Here is a 20471-nt window from a genome sequence, read left to right as displayed (position 1 = left end):
TGTGGTCAGAGCAGTTTGACTGCATATTTTAACTTGCAGAACTGGGCCCCAGTCCTTACAGCTGGCCACTAAAATATAATATCACTGGAAATCATAGCTGTGGCTTCCCACACTAACTGTTTAAAATTGGCATAACTCAAACTCTAATCATTGGCGGACCGCAGGCCAAATCTGGACCGCCAAATGTTTTTAAACGGATCGCAAAATCTTTTTATTGACTTTTTAGCATTATTATTTTTAAAAATATATTTTCTCTGAAGTCTGGATCTTGACTATACCTTGACTTAGAAATGTGAACCTTGGCAAAAAAAATAATTAATTACCCCTGCTCTAGTGATTGACAGTTGGCTTCTGTAACAACTGGAACTATGCATTTTATATTCTGCAATTTTTATGTATTATTAACTTGGAATTACAAGACTGTTTACTTCAATACCAAAACTATATTTCCTCAAAGCGGCCAATAGAATGAATTTGCAATGATCATACTAAAAGAGATATGCATCAACACAGGGGTAACACTTTTAATTAGAGCGTATGTGGCACATCTGTTTATTCTAAAACAAGACAACTGAAGACAGAGTACAAATAGAAGCATTACAATCACATAATGAAGAAAGATATAATTTTCATAGTGCATTTCAAAGGAAATAGCAATATGTGCTGGGTAACTGAAAAAAATAAGGAAATTAGATCTTTGTTTAATTAGGCTATGTCATCTGGAACTATTTATTCTAAGGTAATGGTTTAAAAGAAGATGTAATTCTACTTGGTTCATTGTTATTTCTGTTTTTAAATACCTGAGAGGCATTCAGTGATAGCAGTTGCATAGAAGTACCTAGATACACCAATGAGGAGATAGATAGATGACACTTTACATCACTTTTAAAAAAGAGGAGGAGTTTATAAAAAGGGCTCTTTGGCTAAACACAGTCTGATGCGATCTGTCACAGCTGCCGGTGCTGCAGCTTTGTCAGGTCATGAAAAAACATGACAGAGTTCTGCAATGCTAGGACCGTAGTAAAATCTGCACTATTCTGGTTCTATCGCTTTAGGGCTAGTCTGTAAGTGCTTTTCACACCGAGCCTGAATAAGGAATTTGCCAAGATAAGGTGTTCAAGATCCAGCCCTGAATCCATATCAGGTATATATTTTCTCGTGATTGGTTTTCTTTCTTTCTTCACTCTGTTCTGTATTTTGCCAATAAAAGTTAAATGCTTTTTCTTTACTCTGAATTGTGTTTTTGACTTTTTATCAGGGGCAATTCCTTGCTGATGCTCTCAAAAGAAATTGAGGGAGGCTACTGTCTTCCCTCCACAACAGTGCCAGAGAAGTGGTGGACAACAATGAGTCCCAAATGGTGTGATGAACATAATGTACTATTACAGTTCTCTCACCCTATTAAGAAATGTCATAAAATGAGGAGGGGAAAATAAAGAAGCTAACAAATGGTAGGCAATGTGTTTTGTCATAATTGTAATTATATGACCTCAGCTACCTCTGTGGTACACTGTTGCCAATTCTCACAATTTTATCCAAAGTTTTGTGATATTTGCTGTTTCTCTTGAAGTCTCAGCTGTAGGAATCACGTTCTTCTCTGAGAACCTAAGCTTTCCTTTAAAAAGAAAAGAAACGGGATGTTTCCAGCCCCCATGAATGCATAGAAGAGTGTGAAATTATGAACCACAGGGGGTCCAACACCAGAAGGCAAATCAAAAGAACCCAAAATGTATTATTTTTAAATATCTCATTATTTTCTTAGGGCCCAGCTCATGATTATTGAATGCCTGGATAGGCAATACTGTTGATATATCCCCATGTATACATATACGGTAAGGGGGGAGAGCGATTCTGCCACACAGGTGGAGTAATATCTGGGTGTGCAAACAGCTGCGTTGTCTGCTGGTTCTATTCAAGGTGAGTAAGGGTGACAAGCGCCTCTGCACGTTTACAAAAATCCAGCGGCAGATGTATTTATTTATTTCTAAAAGCAACGTAGCTTAACCTCCATCACTACAGCAACAGCCGTCATGGCTCGCATCGGGCGCTTCTGCGGTACAGATCGTGCACCCCGCCTAGGCTCCCCTGGGATGATCCCAGAAACTGGCCCTGCAGGCTTGCTCCTCACCCCCGCATTCTCCACGCGTTTGTGATCTGGGGGGGCGGTGGGAGGCACTTGGGTTTTTTTGGGGCCACAGCAAAACAAATGCAAATAAAGGCACTGGCGTGGAGCCCGTGCAACTAACGTTTTCTTCTGCCTCCACAGCACCTAGAAGGACCTCGCAAGCGCTGGCCAGGGCGGGCGGCGCAGTTCCTCTCCCTGGGGAAGTCCACGGCCCAGCTGCGCTCGAGCTCCCCGGGAGGCGGCCCGCCTCAACCTCAGCGCGAGCCCGCCCAGCCCTCAAACGCCGCCAGCTCCAGGGCGGGAGCGGGGCAAACTCATCGCACCTCCCCCCCCGGGGCAGGCAGCGCGGTGCGGCACGTGCCCCGGAGCCGCCCGCGCCGCTCCTCCCGGTGGCTGCCTCTCACTCTCCGGGTGCGGCGGGAAGCGCCTGCGCTCTGCGGCCGCTCGTTCGGGGCCAGCCCCGGAGCTGGCGCCGCCCGCCCCGCAGCCGCCCGCCTAGTTCAGTCCGAGCGGCCGCTCGCTGGCAGCCGGCGGGGGGGCTCCGGCAGAGCGAAGTCCCCGGCGCGTCAGCCCTGGAGCCGGGAAACTTTTCCTGAGACGCCCGGCAGGGGGGCCTAGGGCCCAGGTAAGCGGGGCACAGGGGCGTGGGCATGGGCAGACTCCCGGGGCGCGGACACGCACCCCGCCCCGGGCCGGGGCAGCTGCTGTTTGGTAGGTGTCGGGCGCCGCTTCCCCGGAGCAACCGGGAGAAACTTCCTCGGCGAGACGCGCCCCGGGCCAGCCCCAGCGGGGTGCAGCCCCCGGCCCGGCTCTTCGTCCCCATCGGCCCCTGCCCGGACACTGGAGCCCTAACCCACCCCCCCGCCGCCCATCTGCTCCCTGCCCCCCACCCCCGCTAGTCCCTGCGGCTCCTGCACCGGGGACTCCCCCCCTCCCCCAGGTCCCGTGCCCCGGAGCCAGACCCGGGCAGGATAACGGGAGGCGCCGAGCGAGACGGTTCCACTGGCCGGCCGGGCTGCGCCGCCAGCACCGACGCCCCCCGCCCGTGGGATCGTCCTGGTCCCAGAGCAGCGGAGGGAGGCTCCTTGCGCCTGGTGGCAATCTACGTGGTGTGAACGGGAAATGGGAGCAGGGAGAGGAAGGGCAGCAGCAGCCCTGAGCGAGCTCGGCTGGTCATTGCGAAGGGGCATGAGAACGGGAAGCGCCCGCAGTGTTGTGTTTGTGGCTTTCTCTAGGTGTGGTACCAAGTAACTTTGCAACATGGGGCGGATGCACGAATCCGGGATGAGAATCACATTCCAAATGGAAAACCAAGCTGTAAAGCATCCCAGATGTTTCATATAATGATGGGGGGGGGGGGTGCTTTGTTAGGAACAAATGACAACGCTAAACAATCCATATTGATTGTTGAAATAACGGATTTCATTGAAACGGGTGCTGCCGACAATAGAGCTCCGTGCCATTGTAAAAGGCTTCACTGTGAAAGTAGTCCAGTAGTGAAAGGCAGCAATTTTTGTCTGAAATGTTTTGAGGTTACTTAAGAGTTGAAGAGCTTCGTGCTGCTTCAGAAAACGTTCCATTTAGACAGACTAGTGCTTGCATAGCACCTGCTCTCTTTCCTCCTCCATGATTTGAAAGGATATGTACACAGTTGTGCATTGTACAAATTCGGAGTTTATTTTCCCAGCTGGAGACCTAATCTTTGTACTTGATCCTGCGAATTTTCCACGTATAGAACTCCTGTTGCACATGGAGCATAGAGAGGAGTAGGTTTTCTGTGTAGTGATAGTTGGTTCTTGTGAAAAACCTATTTATGGACGAAATCTTTCTCCCTTTACTCTGATATGTAGTCCCATTGACTTCCCTGATTTGGTTCTCCCTTGTCACCACCAAAGAATTATAACTTAACTGTGTAATGAACAGCAAGAGCAATTCAACTCCTACATTAAGACCCTGTCTTTATTTTTTGTTTGTTTGTTTGTTTGGTGTTTTTGCAAAGAAAGAAAGAGAGTAACACAAAAAACACAAGACTTTTCTTTTTTTCCCTAAACAGAATGTTTTACAATGACTTCCACAAGCCACCAGCTGTTCTTTAAAGCTTTGTGTACATTTAAGCTGCCAGTCACTTTATGGGCAAACATTTTATTTAGTTGCTCTCTTATAATATTGAATCATAGAACCACCTGGTAATGTCATAAAGATGTCACTGATGAAATCTGGCTTTCAGAAATTAGTTTTCTTGCCATTCTGTGGATTAATGGGAGTTTAGCTGCATATATCCAGGGAAAAACTACTTTAGTGACCAAAAGAAAATAAGAAAGGGCTTTCACATTAGTAGACTTGTTGCTATTGAGGCATGACACAATACTGTGTATGATGCCAGATCTTAAAGTAGTTTAGAAAATCTTCAGGCAGGTACTTTAAGAAGTATACCAGTGACTCATGCAGTATCACTTGAGTTGCACGTGCCTATAGTAAGGAGAATAGATGTATTAAAGAGGGAAGCATAATATGACGTTTTAATTTTGAGGGAGAAGGCAGGTTTTTCCCTTCTGTTACATGTTTTGTTGTAGGAAAATGTCTTTTGAGATAAAATTTGATCTGCAGGAAGTTTATTGGAGTAGGGGAAAAGAATTATTAGCTAGCACCAATTTTAGTCTTTTCAGTTAGATTGTAAATTTTTGGGAACAGAAACCACTTTTTTGTGATGTGTACACAGTGCCTAGAACAGTGGGTAGCTAGAGGCTTCCACAATACAAATAATAATAGCCTGCTAGTTTAATTATCTTAGGATAAAGAATTTATAAGCCTATTCTGACATGCGTAGGTAGAAAATTAATTTACTAATGTACTTGAAAGTGACGCCAAACCATCTCTTTCTGGGTGCATACACTTCTGTATGGCACTGTTTTTATGTTAGTCCATATGACACTTGTTCCAGAAAACCTAAAACCCTGTCCCAATTAAGCACAAATTATTTTCATGCCTAAGTCAAGTTAAACTATTTTAGTAACCACATTAGAGCATCCTTGTTACCATTCTGGAATATATTTTGGAACACATGGGATAGGTAAAGTGGTATCCCATGTTTTATCATGTTGTCTATCCATTTGAACTGCTAGCTCACTATGTTTCCTCTTTTGTAGTCTGGCTTTATATTGATGCATTGTGATGAACCAAATGTTAGTATTTACTTTTCGGTTTGGAAATAACCAACCATGCTACACACACTTAATTTGTTGTTGTGTGAATTGTAGGATTGCCAGGGGGACTCATGGTTATGCAATATACAAACTAGTTAATTTTAAGTTTAAGTGCAGTTCATTAACACAGCTGTAAAATAGCTTTCAAAATATGCAGTTGCTGCATAATAGATTCCTTTAAACCTGCTTAAAAGCTGTAATATGTAAACAGGAATTAAGTTTGATTTCACACTACTGTTTTCCTTACAAATACAATAAATCCAAACCATTATATTGTTTGACCAATGCAGTATTAATCATGTTTAACATATCTGAATTTTATTCAAACTTCCCCAAGTGCTAGTAATCCACCATACTTGAAAATGAAACAATCCACATCTTTTAGTCTGTGTCAATAGGCTTTATGCACAATGTCCCCCTCAATCTGAAAGACCTAAAGAAAAGATGCTAACTGGCCCATTTAATTTGGCTAGCATTGTCTATAACTCAGATTTCTGCAAGAATACTGTGTGCTTTCTATGGGTTATTAGTCCCTGTGGAAATTGGAAAAGAAACTGTAATGGTTTTTAAAATAAAATGTTATTTAGTTAAAATTTAGATATCTCCAATATGGGCTTTCAAAACTATTGTCTGGTATGTTCTAAAGTAATAAATAAGCAATTATTCAATGATTGTAACTTATCTAAAATTTTAAACTACAGTAAATTGTTAAAATAGTGAAGACAAAATATTTGTAATATCAAAAGCTTTCATTGTACATGACATTTTTTTGATAAACCATAAATCAATTATTCTATACTAATTTTTAACAGAGGGATAGTTAAACAAGTTAGAAAAGGAATTATACAATTAAAAATAGTATCCTGGGCCTTATTGCACAAAAATCCAACTAAGCTCAGTGAATTGAAACTCTTGAGCCAGAATACTCACATGTTCATTTAGGAACTTGGATGACTATCTATTCTGTTAATCGTTGCTTTAGTATGCTTCTGACTATCCAAAACTATAATATTGTTTTCCTCAAAAAGTTGACATACATACACAGAAAAGGGCAACTTAAACTAGAAACAAGTTACATTTTGTAAAAACAAGCTTTTACAAAGTTTACCACTAGTGGAAGTGTTTCCACAACTATAAAAAATCCAGTGGAAACATTTTGCTCTTAAGCAAATAAGTAGTGTTTAAAACACAAACTTAAATGCACTAAGGATCTGAAAGTGAAACTGACCATAAACAAAAGTGAAGTTGACTTCATTGATTGGATAGTTGAAACTGAGAGAAATGCAACATGGAAATGAAGGGGATAAGTGAGAACTAAATTGAGCCCAACATATGCAGTTTTAACTGATGCAGAAACCGACAGATCTTTCCTCTGAATACTTAATATGCTCCATCTAAAGGGCAGTTTGCTCGAAGCTAGAATAAGCACAGTGTGCTCTATTGCTTTGCCTCTTGACTTAATTAAAAGGACTGAAGTATTAGAAGAACAAACTGATCATCCCTTAAGCTTTTTAAGGAATTAGTGGTCCCAGCATTCTGCACAGGTGAATAATTAATATTCAGAAACTACCACAGCTAAAATATTCAGTGACAATGTACAAGGAACATCCCTTCTCCCCAAACAAACGCACTTTTCTGCATATGGTTCTTTCAAATAAAAATTTACATTTTATCCAATTAAACTTTGATATGAGAGGCTATGAGTATAGCCTGTATCACATTTTTGGCTGTATATATCCTTGTGTTAGGGGAGGGCTTGTGGAATAGTGCCATCCTATTTACTAATGTTTAATGAGGGTTTTTTCTGGTTTTAATTTATTTCTAAAATCAGGGCTCAAAACGCTTTCACAAAGCCATCTTAGTACAGGCAGAAATGCTATATTTTGTTTTTTAAAAAAAATACTGCAGTGCTGTGTGATGATGAACACATCTGTTATGTCAGATATGTTGATCTCTCAGTACCTGATCTGCTTCTCCTGAAGACAATGGAAGTTTTGCCATTGACTTCACAGAAAGCAACATGGAGCCAGCCATCAGACTGTAAACACTTCGGCCTTGGGGATCTGTGTCTTTTCCTTACGTTTAAAAAAAAATCAAATCCTGAATATTTTGTTTGTTGTTGTCAAACCAATCATCTTCTAATGGCAGTTTTGACTACGAGAATAGAAACATCTCAGTGAAATTTTGGTATTTCAATGCATTTATAAACCTGGGTAAACTAGGACTAGGCACTTGTTAGAGTGGTACTAAATGGCAGAAGCACTGCAACAACTAATAGCATTGTTGATTTCTCTGTACTGGGGATAAACTGTCTATTGTCAGTATAGTGGCTGCTATGAAGTCCTTAAAGCTACATGTCCTGCACCTAGAGGAACTGTCAAGTAAGGAACTATCAAGGAACAAACATGCTGTTCTCTCTACTCTGCCAAGTACTTTGTTCCATTAGTCTCAATACCCTTGTGGCAAAAATTGCCAACAATTCTTGGCCTCCCATAGTTTACAGGAATATTTCTCCCAAAATAATGGCAGAAGCAACTCTAATTATGGGGCCTGATCTTGCATCTCCTCTGTGCAGAATTCCCATTGAAGTCAATGAGAATTTTACATGTGGTGGGTTTTGGAGGATTGGGTTCATTGTGAGCATATCCAGCTATAAATGCAGAGAAATTTTTCCATGGTCTTGGAGACTCTAAGCTTCCTGAGCAACTGGGTTCCATTGCCATTGTGGCATATATCTTTTAAGTTTTTGGTGCTGTTTGATAACTTGGTGAATTCTCTATACCCTGATATAAATAGGAAGTAAATTGACCAAGAAAGATGTATTTGAGAGACTTTATAAGGTTCTGAAGTATTTTAAATGCTTTGTTGTTTTGGGAAATGTTTTCATAAATATTTTAGCCGAACTGAAATCTGGCATAAGAAGGTGAAACTCTCTTGACTTCAGTAATCCTTCATGACTAAGAAACTCAAGTTCAGGAACTGACCTTCTTTGTCAAGTGGAAGTAGTACAAGTGACACTGGATTTGTGTATGGTGGACCTGTGCATTAATCTTGATATTTCCATGTATAGTCCGGTGTCTTGGCAATATACTGCTCTACCCTTGAAATTTTGGTCTATCTTGTATTGAACCTAAGCCAATCTGTGTTAACATGAGTTGAAATACAGGAGTTACAAAAGCTTTGAGTTAACGGGTAGTGGCTGCCCAAAACCACTGGAATTCTAAGGCTGCATTGTGTCAATTTCAATTGTATAACTTAATAAATGCTCAATGTTGTGTGAGTAGGTAGCAGTACTGATCTTGTTTACATCATGTAGGCAGAGTCCCATATAATGTTTTGACCCCAAACAATCTAATTAAAAATGCAACAGTTTACTTCATTGGAATTGGAATTGTATTTATTTTGAATTGGTAGATATGGCAGCGTTGACAATAAGCTAGAAGTACCTGTATTATCAACAGTAAAGTAAATCACAAAATGGGACCAGGTTGCCTTAAAAACATCGGTGGTTCTGCAGTTGACTATCTGCATTCTCCCTGCACTGCCAAAGAATTTCAGAACAGAAGACTCACTAGCCATGTGCTTTTATCAATTTTGTTTCTTTCAGATCAACAATCCTACATTTCGACCTTACTCACCATCTAAGTAACTTAAGAATTTTATTTATAGCAGAGATGATTCTTATCAACGTACTTGATCAAAGGGCCAAATTCTGCATTTAGTTATATTTCTATAGTAACTCCATTGATCCCAAGATTTGCACTTGTGTAACTGAGAACAGAATTTGGGCCTACGAGATGAACAGTTTGTCTTAAAGCTCCAGGATATATCTTCCACAGGATTTAGGATCCAATAATGCAAGATATTGTACCCTCAACTCCCATAAACTTCAATAGAAATGAGGGTATTAAGTGGTTAAATTGAAATTGTTGTTCTGATATTTGCAACCTCCTCACCAGTGCTGGAACTGGTGCCCCCCCCCTCCCCTTTTTAACAAAAGAAATATATGCACTATTGGAAAAACATGACCCCACTTATGCAGATCTCAATACTCAGAGAGGGACAGACCTCCAACATTTCTCATCAGTACCAGCCCACTATATTCCTCTCAGCTCTTCTAGATTTCACAGTTTTAGCAGCAATGTCTTGGAACTAATGTTCCTGCAACTAATGTTCTTTTTTTTTTTTTAGTAAACTAAAAGGAATTAAAGCTCAGCAGCTAATAAATGTGCTATTGATATATTCTGTGCACTTCTAAGAATTGTCATTTCAATGGTGGTACTTCTGAACTGCTGGATCCACTCAGCACGCCAGTAGCACTTCCTTTAAGTATTGACTTCAGTGGTTCCTGGTTCTGAGCTGGGGTCTGCCGGTCAGCTGAGGAGAGAGGAGGGCCTGGGACTGGCCACGGTCAGAGTGGAAGGGGCTGGGGCTGACATCTTCTCCAGTCCTGCCCCAAAAGTCCCAGAGATCCCGGAAAGTCATGGAATCAGTGACCTCCATAACCGAATCCTATCATCAGAGCTGAAAAGTGTCATTTTACATGTGATGAAAAAGGAACATCCTGCGCTATGTTTATGTCCCATATGGACTCATCTGGGGCCAGATCCTTCACCCCTGAAGTCAACAGACACTTTGCCATGGACTTGAGTGGGTACAGAAGCATGTTACCGAGTTTGTGCCAATAAAATTTCAAATAGTAAGAAACACTCCTTACCATTTTGGGAAAAATCTGTGTCAATTTAAAACAAACAAACAAACAAAAAAACCAGCTAGATCATGCCCTTCCAAAGAAGGGAGAATTTCTTTCATATTTTGTGTATCTCTGCTGGATCATCCCTTCAGTGAGGTGGGATGGTGGCTAGGCATAGGGCCTACATTATATAAGTAAGCTGGGATCCATGAGAAACTCTGGAACCCCCAAATCATGGTTGAAGACTTTGCACGCGACTGGAAGACTCCGCTGTTTCTTACACCAACAGTTCTTATGCCGCTATTGTTTCCATTGCTATGGGCATGATCCAGAACCCATTGAAGCCAATGAGAGTCTTTCCATTTACTTCAGTGGGCTTTTGATCAGAACCCCAGCTGCATATTCAGTCCTTCTCTGTGGGTTGTTAATTCTGGCATGAACAGTATTTACTTCTCTGACATTATGTCAGAGTTGAACTCCACACACCAGAGAATCATGTCATCTATCATGTTCATGGATCCATCCACTTGACTGCCAGCAGAGATTCCCCTCCAACCAAGTTCCATTTCCAGTAGGTCCTGTGTCGTTTGCAGGGAGGCTTTGCCAGTAGATCTTTTATTTTGGTATTTATCCCTCATTTAAAAAGTTACTACTTGAAAGCTGAGATTTGGCAGGGTTTGAATATAAGTCAAAACTGTATCTTAGTACTCTATTTTGATGTAATAGTGCTACTATTTCTAATATTATTTGTTAACTGATACCAGATAGTATGGCTAATGCAAGTCCTAATATCTATTTTCAACTACATTTTATGAATCACATTTATTTATTATGTTACACTTCTAAAATGTGCCCTTTCGGATGTCTCAGGACACAGACTGCATACTAGAAACATATTTCTGTTGACCATATAGTAGAAGAAATTTTACATGTTTATATATAATGTAATGTTAGTAATACTTTAGGAGAGGTTGCATAGTGAAGCAACATTTAAATGGTATAATATTGGGCCATGCCAACATGGGGACACTCAGCTGATTTGCCTTAACTTTCCTAATGATGCAGTGCATGTAAGTTAAAGCTTGTTTAACATCAATGTGGTATGACTGGCTTTTGCTTTCTTAAACATGAACACATCACTCTGGTTCTCCACTCTCTGTATTGGTTCCCCATAGAATACAGTGCCCAGTTTAGGTCTTTGCCCTAATCTTCAAAATCCTCCATTGGATTGGCCCTACATATCCAAGAGAGTGCCTCTCACTCTGCAACCATGACTTCCCAGAGCAGCTACATTCAGTTGGAACAATGAAACTGCCAGTCAACAGGGGAAGGCTCATGAGAGCAGGAGACAACTTTCACAGGAGCTGGATCTAGCCAACGGAACCCATACTTCCAAAAGATAAGAGTGACCCTAGATCTCACTGTTAAATGCAAAACTCCATTTATTTTTCTTAGCTTTCTCCCAATAAGTTTTCCTATCTCCCACATTCTAAACAAAATTCCCCAAAATTCAAATTTGATCAAGCTATTGTTCCTACAAACTGGGGAGTTTTGTTCTTATTTCTGTTTGTAAATGCTTGGGAGGATCACCAGTACTACTGTGATGGGAGACCATAGATACATAGAACCCACTTGGAAATTTGAATTGAAATTCAACCCCAAATGATTAAATATTTAAATATTAGCAAGAATATTTTGGTACTCCCTCCTGTTTCATTAATACCAGAGCTTGTATTGCACGGATATAATTATTACAATATTGAATTTTACTCCTTAAATTTTCTTTTATGACTTTTTTGTTTACACTAGGTATATAGCTAAAAAATTTAATAAACTGTGGGTTTTTTTATGTTAGCATATGTCAGTAAGGCTACTGACATAGCTATATAATAACCTCTACCACAATCTCTTATTAAATTAAGTAAGGAATTAATTTGATGTCATTCCTTCAGTGTCCTGAAAGGACTATTACTGAATATCTGACAGTATGTTGTTAGGAAAGTTGTCTAAGACAAGGAAAGATTTTTTTTTTTTTTTTTTTTTGGGGGGGGGGGGGGCTAGAAATAAGGTGTGCACATTTTTAACAGTGAGTAATTAACTATTAGAATCCCTTATTTAGGGATGGGGTGGATTCCCCCATCACTTGAAGTCTTTAAACCAAAAGTTTTATGATGAGCTTGATGCTGGAGCCACTTGATGAAATTCTGTGACCTGAATTATGCAGGAAGTCAGAGCAGATGGACATAGTGGCCATTTCTGGCATTAAAATCTGTGAAAGCTTTTATCTGAACAACTTATGAAAATGTTTATATAAATACTTCTCTTTTCTTCATTTGGCCAGATCACGTTATGGATCCAACCAAAGTCAGAAGGATACATGTGCCGATGGGAAAGAACATGGATTACTGAAAACACTAACTTCCTAGATGCTTAATGCCAGGATCTTCAATTATTTTATGGTGATCAGTTAGCAGTGGCTACAAGGATGAAAAAGAAATGGACCCCTCTACCTGTACCTATATAAATAAAACTGTAGAAGTCAGAGAGAACTTAAACCAAATCAAATAATTAGCCCAACCATGGGAGAAAATGAAAGTTTTTGGGAGAACTTGATATATGCACATCCTACCTGTGTAGCCTGGAAGCAAGAGGCAGAGGGATCTATCTACCATCTAGCTAGTATTCTGTTTGTTGTTGGCTTCATGGGAGGAAGTGGATTCTTTGGGCTACTGTATGTCTTCAGTTTGCTTGGACTGGGTTTTCTCTGCTCTTCTGTATGGGCTTGGCTGGATGTCTGTGCTGCTGATATATTCTCCTGGAATTTTGTCCTGTTTGTGATATGCTTCATACAATTTGTTTATGTTACCTACCAAGTTCGGAGTGTTTCCTTTGAAAAAGAATTCCAGGAACTCTACAGTTCTCTTTTTCAGCCTTTGGGAATCTCCTTGACTGTTTTTAGGAAGATTGTCTTGTGTTGTGATGCAGAAGTGATTACTTTGGAGAAGGAGCATTGTTATGCTATGCAAGGCAAAACACCTATTGATAAACTCTCTATGCTTGTGTCTGGAAGGTTTGTATCTATTTGTTCTCATCTATTTACAGGGGGTTTTCATCCTTCCAAATGTAAAAGTAAACAGTAAGTTTTTATTTGTATATTGAATGCTCACATCTAATTCAAGTACCACAGTTTAAATTGTCACTTTAAACATGCCCAGGAAGTCTCCAGCACGAGAACACTTTGAGCACAAAAGCTGTAACAGCTTAAAGAACAGGAACACTAATATTCTTTTTAGACCATTGTATTATACCATTTCCATTGTTCCCTAAGTAATTCAAATAAAGGGAGCATTCATCAATGTGTACACTGCATTTTGTTACCCATTCATTGTTCTTATTAAAACAAGAATATTTTAAAAGTGTTATCTATTAGTATAACCTGTCTGATGGGGAAACAAAAGTGCTACACTGTATAGTGGTGAATGCTATATTTGTTTTAATAGAGTATTACCATATTATAGCCTAGATTGTACCTGCCTGCTTCATAGGAGTCCAAGGGTTGGAAAAGGCATAAGAAACAAACAGCCTCCCTTCACAACAGCTGGGCACAATCAATCCTGGCTAGTGGCTAGCTCTCATGCAGACATGCTACAGGAGTAGAGTCCATCCCTCCACATTGGTCAAACATACAGGGAAGTGCATGCTACACTCATTCATGGGGTGCAATGACTAACTTGCACCTCGGCATGTGCCTGGGAGGCGCTAAGTTTCAGTCCTGAGTAGCCCTCAGAGTGGCATACCAGGTACAGCTGAGTCCTAACTAATTTTTTAACTCATGAAAATCTTGTTCTGTGGAGAGCTGAACCATTCGTATAAAGGCCCATTGTCTCCATGCTATTCTCCTGGCCTCAATCACAGCTCCCCAAACAGCATTATCTTGCATAGGAAAACCACATATGTTACATGAGGGACACTGCCATAGAGGGCTGCCATGCCTCCCTCTCTCCATCTCAGCCCTCTAAAATGCCGATGCACAAAATAGTGAAGGGAGTTCCATGGCTTTTAGAAGAAGGTGAATCACGCTATTTCTGTGCATCCTTTTCACCATTCGGCTTGCTGTTTTGTGTGTGGTTGTTCCAACTGCTTATAAAAACTTAAATAAAACAGTATGAACAAATAAGCATAGACCTCCCTGACCTCAACTCCCTAGACTGACTATTAAAGTACCTCACATCTGGCTGCTGTTTAATATTAGAAGTAACCCACTCTTACTATTCTGTCTGCTTCTATGTGTGCAGTATTGACCTATCCACTGTATTTTGGTAGGATCAGAGTGACAGTTGATGGAGAGTTTCTGCATTATATTTTCCCCCTTCAATTTCTGGATTCTCCTGAATGGGATTCACTAAGACCCACAGAAGAAGGTATTTTTCAGGTAAAACATGAGGGTTTTTTGTGTACTTCTGTAAACTGTTGCATAGTTACTCTAGAAATTATTTTTTTTTGTTACTGAAAATGCCATACTTGGTGTATATAGTGGAGGGAGGTCTGATTACTCAATTGATTGCTTATGTTTTCTGTTATCTCCTTTCTGTTCGTTTAGAAAAGATTATTCTGGTCTGTATTTCAGAATTAGACTGTGTTTGTATTATGTAACAGGATATTTTACATTTCATCTGGGCTGATACCTAGAGAACTTCTGGATCCAAGGAAACTAGAAATTCTTGGTCTTCCTCCCCATCTATCTTCTATCTGCAGTAAGCCTTGGGTCATGTCAATTTAAGCCAGCTGAGAACATAGCTCAGTTAACTTCAACTGTAGTATATACAGAGCAGAAAGAATCAGGCATATGCACATCTCAGGCAGCAATCCAAGAAGTACTAGTGGCACTTTCAGAGGAATATTTGTAGGATTTCTGTGGCAAGTTCTGATAAAAGCCTGATTCTATAGGCTTTGCTTGGGCAGCTTTCCCATTGAAGCCCATGGGAGTTTTGTCTGAGTAAGAAGAACAGTACTGAGTCCTTCATACAATTGTATAGTCAACATCAGCACACCAGAATTTAGCTATTCTTAATTTCATTTTACAGGTAACTCTTACGGCAGAGACGGACTGTCGATATGTGGCTTGGAGGAGAAAGAAACTGTATTTGCTCTTTGCTAAACACCGTTTCATCTCACGTCTGTTTTCAATTTTAATTGGGAATGACATTGCTGATAAACTATATGCCTTGAATGACAGAGTGCATGTAGGAAAAGGACTTCGATACGACATACGGTTACCAAACTACTACCAAGTGGCAGTACCAGGGACACCCAAAGTGCAACCTGCAGAACAACTTGTGAGCAATTCAAGACAAAAATTCACAAACATTTCAAATTGTGACTCTTTTAAAAAATAGCATTTTTCCCCCTCTTTTGTTATCTTCATCATTCCCAAAATTAAATGGGGAAATACAAGTTGATAACAAGAAAATCAAGCTGAACCATACCTAGTAAAGCCAAACTTGATTGAAAGTGCCATTTACTTTAGTTAAAATAGCTTGCATCCTTCTTCTCCCTGCGAAGCCAACTGGTTGGCTTGTGCGTCTTGACTAATTGTGCATTATGATTAATTTCTTTGGTTTGTCTTATTACTTTCAGGAAGAAAAATGAATCCTGATGGGATGAAGCTTTATTGTAATTGTGGTGCCTTCTTTGTTTATTTTTAAAGATATTTTCATAGTGCTCTTCTTGATCATATTTATTCCAACTTGCTTGTCATAATGAATTATGCAATCCATTTAATCATAATGAAAAGCAACAAGCAAGTTATCTTAAAAATGCATTTTGAGTTGCTTGTTACATTTATAATTACAATATGTGAACCTGGTCTGTTTTTTAACAATCACAATCTTATAGAAGATTACTTTATTTTGTCAGAACTCCGATTGTCTTGTTCTAATGACAGAATGTGAAATGCATAGTAAAAAGACTTTTTTTTTTTTTTTTTTCCATTCAGTCCCATGAATGGTTGATTTCTCTCAGGCTATAGAAAAGAAGCATTACATGGAAAAATACTAGTGTAATTGTTGACATCAAAAAAGTAAAGCAATCAGTGTAATTGCTGCAAAGTATATAATAGGAAAAAGGTTGTGTAGTGCTTTTAATAGAATGTAATACTACAGTAACTAGACTTCAAAGGTGTAAGTGCCAATCATAACATGTACAATAAATGCTGTAAATCAATCAACCACTAACACATTTAAGTCCATATTTTACAGAAACCTTTTCAATCAGGTTTGTCATAGAAACACAAATCAGTAAATATGTGGGGCTACCAACATAAAACAGCAAATTATTCTTCTTAGTAGTGAAGTATTCCTATTTACTTTGCAAAGTCACTTTTCTGTACCTATAAACTTTTTAATTTAAAATACACCTTCTCCCTAGTGTGTGTGGGTGTCTTTAATAGTTTATGGGGATTCAATCAACATTTGGTTGGAGAAAGCTAGTTTTATACCTTTTTCCAATTGATCTTGAGGTCATTGTGCCTTTGGAAGAGAGGTGTTTGAATGTCTTTCCTAACTTACCACCTTGCTCTATGCCTGATGCATGCCTGTAATCAAAAAGGGAGAACCATTACTATTTTATGAGACAATATTACTGCTTGATACATATCAAGGCAGATTGCCTTTTTAATATTTAAAACTTAAAAATTGCTGTGGGGTTTGGGAAGAAAAGTTAGTGTGTGCTTGCTTTAGGGTTTTTTTAGGGATCTTTTAGGTTTTTTTGGGTTTTTTTTTTTTTTATAAGTAGATCTTATGAGTCATTGGTGGAGGTTTAAAGCAGTTGCATCAATCTCTACCTGGAAGGTAATCTTACTATGTAAGAAGAAAAACTCATCATGGAGCCTGAGTCAGTGGTTTTTAGTAAGAGTGGCTTTACAGAACAAACCAAATACATTGATTTATTTTAACAAAGTTATTACGAGTGATTAAAAAATGTATACATTGTATATCGCTCAGTACAAATAAAAGTAGTAGTGTACAATGCAAGAACACATTCTGCTTTTAGCTTTGTCCATCTTCTAGAGAGAAATATGTTGTGGTGCCCATGTGATATTGCAGTTACTTTTGTGTAATGGGGTAATCCCAAATTCATACTAATAGAAAATTAATACTGGAGTGTTTTTTATGTCATACCACATGATGTCACGATGTCCATAAAATAATTTTGTTTCTGTACCCCTGTGACCATACGGGCAGCCATTTAATTAACTGATGCTGCAAGATGCTGAGTCCCTGAATTCATTTGGGAGCTGAGGCCTTACAGCGTTTTGTGGGCGGTGGCTTGCACATTGTATAATTGGGCTCTTGTTGCTCTGTTGACTTTTCACTTGTGTTCTGCCAACTTATCCATCTCTGCCACAACTATCAAATATCCCACTCTTCAGATAAGTTTTCAGCATCCTTTTTTTTTTTTTTTTTTTAAAGATACCCCAAAATATTTTTTCCTCACCAAATCTGATGTAGATAAAAACCCAGGATTGAACATGTCCTTTGCTATATAATTAGTTTTGGACTAATAAGAGGATTTACATCCAATATTTTATGAATCCCCAGGATTAGAAATGCTATTAGAAAGCTAGTATTCTAGTATAGGTTTGGAGTAACATAAAGCATTGATTGTATTGCTCTGCTGCAAATCAAGATATTCTGACTTTTTTTTTTAAGAAAGCTAATTTTAAATAATAGTAGATGTTTTAAAAAACTTACTAAGTTTCCTTATTTTTACTGTTGGTTATATGGGGTAAAATGTAAAATTCTGGTTCTGTTTGAAGTCAGTGACAAATCTCCCATTTACTTGAATAGGGTCAGGATTTCATAGATTCATATACAATCATCTAGGCTGACCTGCATAACACAGGCCAAAAAAATCTTGCCCAGGAATTTTCTGTATCAAGCCCATAACTTCTGTTAAAGCTATAGCATACCTTTTTGAAAGACATCCAGTCTTGATGTAATGATGTTGAGTGATGGAGAATCCACCATGTTAGTAGGTAAGTTATTCCAATGGTTAACTTTCCTTGCTATTAATAAAAAATATATTTACTTAAGAGACTTATTTCTCATCTGAATTTGTCTAGTTTCATCTTCTAACCAATGGATTTTATGCCTTTATTTGCTAGTCTAAAGAGCTCTCTACCGTCAGAAATCTTTTTACCATGTTAGTATTTGTAGATTATGAGCATGTCGTCTCTTAACATTCTTGTGGATAAACCAGATTGTCTTCAGTCTCTCACTACCAGACATGTTTTCCAGACCTTGAATCATTCTTATGGTAGTTTTGTTTAACGCTTTCCAATTTTCCACATCCTTTTTGAAATCTGAATGCTAAAATTAAATATTTCATCTATTGTATTCAAGGCAACATGGATCTACAGACAGATGTGAAATATGGCAAAACACCATTTTTTTTCTTCTGTCAGCATTTCTAAAACAGCATTTCTGTAAGAGATGTGGCATTTAAAAACCCCAAATACGTTGGTGTTATGATTTAAAATATTGTTTGGGATGACCTGAATAATTTGCTTGTGATATTATTTATGCCAACACATACTCATCATTAACGTCTATCAGTAAAAGTTAGTATACTGTCATACGCTATAGTGTGAGTGTGTACAGAGAGACAGATACAGATTTTTTAGCCTGATTCTAATCTCACCCAACTGTGTAAAGCAGGAAGAATCCATTAAAGTCAGTGCTGTTCTATGAAGCACAAAGGTCCATATTGTGAATCCCTTATCTGGACTTTAGTGATCCTTGAGTAGTACCTTGTTCTTTGAATAGTTGCATTGTCTCAAGTGAGGTTATTGATAGAGCTGGGTACTATTATAAGTATGGGTGGCAGAATCTGGCACAATGTGACTGAGGGGTTTTTTTTAAATAAAGCAGCTGTTTGCTCTTTCATCTGTGCTTCAGTCTGGCAATTGATTAGTGCTTCTAGGACTTTTTAATGTGCCAGGCAAGAATCCCCCTTCTGAGTTGCACGTGGTTCAAATTTCATGCCACAGCACCAGCAAGAACAGTTGTGCCCTAGAAAAGATCCAGCTCCAAGAGAGAAGATGGTGTTTATTAACCTTCTCAGCAGTTCCACCAGGGAGTGGGGCATGTTAATTTGGGGTTGTGACTTCATACGAGACTCACTGGCAGCATTTGCCTGGAGCAGTAGTTCTCAACATATTTACCATTGTGGGCTGCATATGCAGTTCTCTGTGATATGTGGGCCACATCCACACAATATATATACTACCTGTACATCTACCAAAAAAAAGGGGGGAGGGGAGGTTAAGTATTTATCTGACAGTAATGTGATTCAAATGGATATAGTACCTTTCATTTCATCAGTGGCAAATATCTACCAAAAGCATTATAAATTTACAAATAAGTCAAAAGATTAACTGTTACATTTAATTGGGTCTAAATGTCCATGCACTTAAAGTGCACCTCCCCAGTGATCCGACTCCATTTTTATTCTTTATTTGCCAGAACTGTGACCACTTGTGAATCTGCCCACTTTAAGCCTTGTCAGCAATGTGTCCTCCTCTGGACAGCTGTGCTGTAGGCTGGGGACACCGTGAAAGATGTGTGGCACACAGCAGCTCTGTACCCTGGGCACCTCTCACCTGGAGCTCATCTGAGGTGGGGGCAGAGCCTTGTGGGAGGCTGCCCAGCTGCCGTCTCTGTGAATGGGTGAGCAGGCACTAACCTTCGGTTGGCGGTAGTGACTATGGAGGGGGTACAGCTGGGATAGAGGGAGGCTGCTCCAAGCCCTGCTCAGTGCAGCAGGCACCAGGAGCATGCACTCAGCCCCACATGGGGCTCAAGACTGGGGTGCTGTGCAGGCCAGAGAGGGTCACTGCTGTGGAGGGCATTTGAGCCCTGGAGCAGAGATTGCAGGGGAAGGGGAGAGGAGAGGGCTCCTCCCTACCCTGCCTGATGTGGCTGCCCAGTTGTGCATGTCCCTCCACACCTGCTCCCAGATGGTCACCAGCAGGGGTGATTCCACCCACCAAGCCATGAGGGACCGTAACTGGGAAGCTACCAGACAAATTTGCACCCTGCAGCAGCTCTCTCCACAGAGATGGAACATACAGGGCAGCCTCCTGCTCTGGCTGTGAGCTCTGGGTTGGGACACGGCCAGCAGGGGATAGGCAGGTGGGCACCATTAGCTGAAGGCAGCCCAGGGCTCGGCAGATACACGGAGTGCTGCCACTGGGAGCATGGTCAACCCTCCCAGCCAGGGCAGGGAGCGCTCCAGCAGGGCTCCGTGGTGCCGCCTCTCACTCAGCCAATCCCGCCCCTGTTGGAACCTGGGAGTGTGGCAATCTTTAAAAAGTTTTAGCAAGATGTCACATGGGCCGCAGCTGTGTGCTGTCTGGCCCATAAGTGGGTCACAGCTTGAGAACCACTGG

At 40.2% G+C, this 20471-nt stretch overlaps 1 protein-coding gene across 3 annotated transcripts; it reads left to right on the top strand.

Moving 5' to 3' along the window:
* Nucleotides 1-2336: 2336 nt before the first annotated feature.
* Nucleotides 2337-18115, top strand: POPDC3 (popeye domain containing 3). 3 transcript variants are annotated; one of them, XM_067546534.1, is made up of 5 exons: nt 6250-10027; nt 12363-13091; nt 14345-14453; nt 15106-15357; nt 15659-18115. In XM_067546534.1, the coding sequence occupies exons 2-5, from the start codon at nt 12601-12603 to the stop codon at nt 15668-15670; spliced, it is 864 nt and encodes a 287-aa protein (XP_067402635.1). In that variant the 5' UTR covers nt 6250-10027; nt 12363-12600; the 3' UTR covers nt 15671-18115. The 3 variants fall into 3 exon arrangements, with proteins under 3 accessions (XP_067402633.1, XP_067402635.1, XP_067402632.1); XM_067546532.1 differs by lacking the exon at nt 6250-10027 and adding an exon at nt 2337-2750 and having other exon boundaries at nt 15106-18115; XM_067546531.1 differs by having other exon boundaries at nt 6257-10027; nt 15106-18115.
* The last annotated feature ends 2356 nt before the right edge of the window (nt 18116-20471 follow it).

This window comes from Emydura macquarii, unplaced genomic scaffold (genome assembly GCF_026122565.2).
Source record: "Emydura macquarii macquarii isolate MOO-44397 ecotype Brisbane River unplaced genomic scaffold, CSIRO-AGI_Emac_v2 contig_1146, whole genome shotgun sequence".
In the NCBI taxonomy this organism is placed as follows: Eukaryota; Metazoa; Chordata; order Testudines; family Chelidae; genus Emydura; species Emydura macquarii.
The sequence above is the reverse complement of the archived record's forward strand: the minus strand, read 5'-3'. Positions and strand labels throughout refer to the sequence as shown.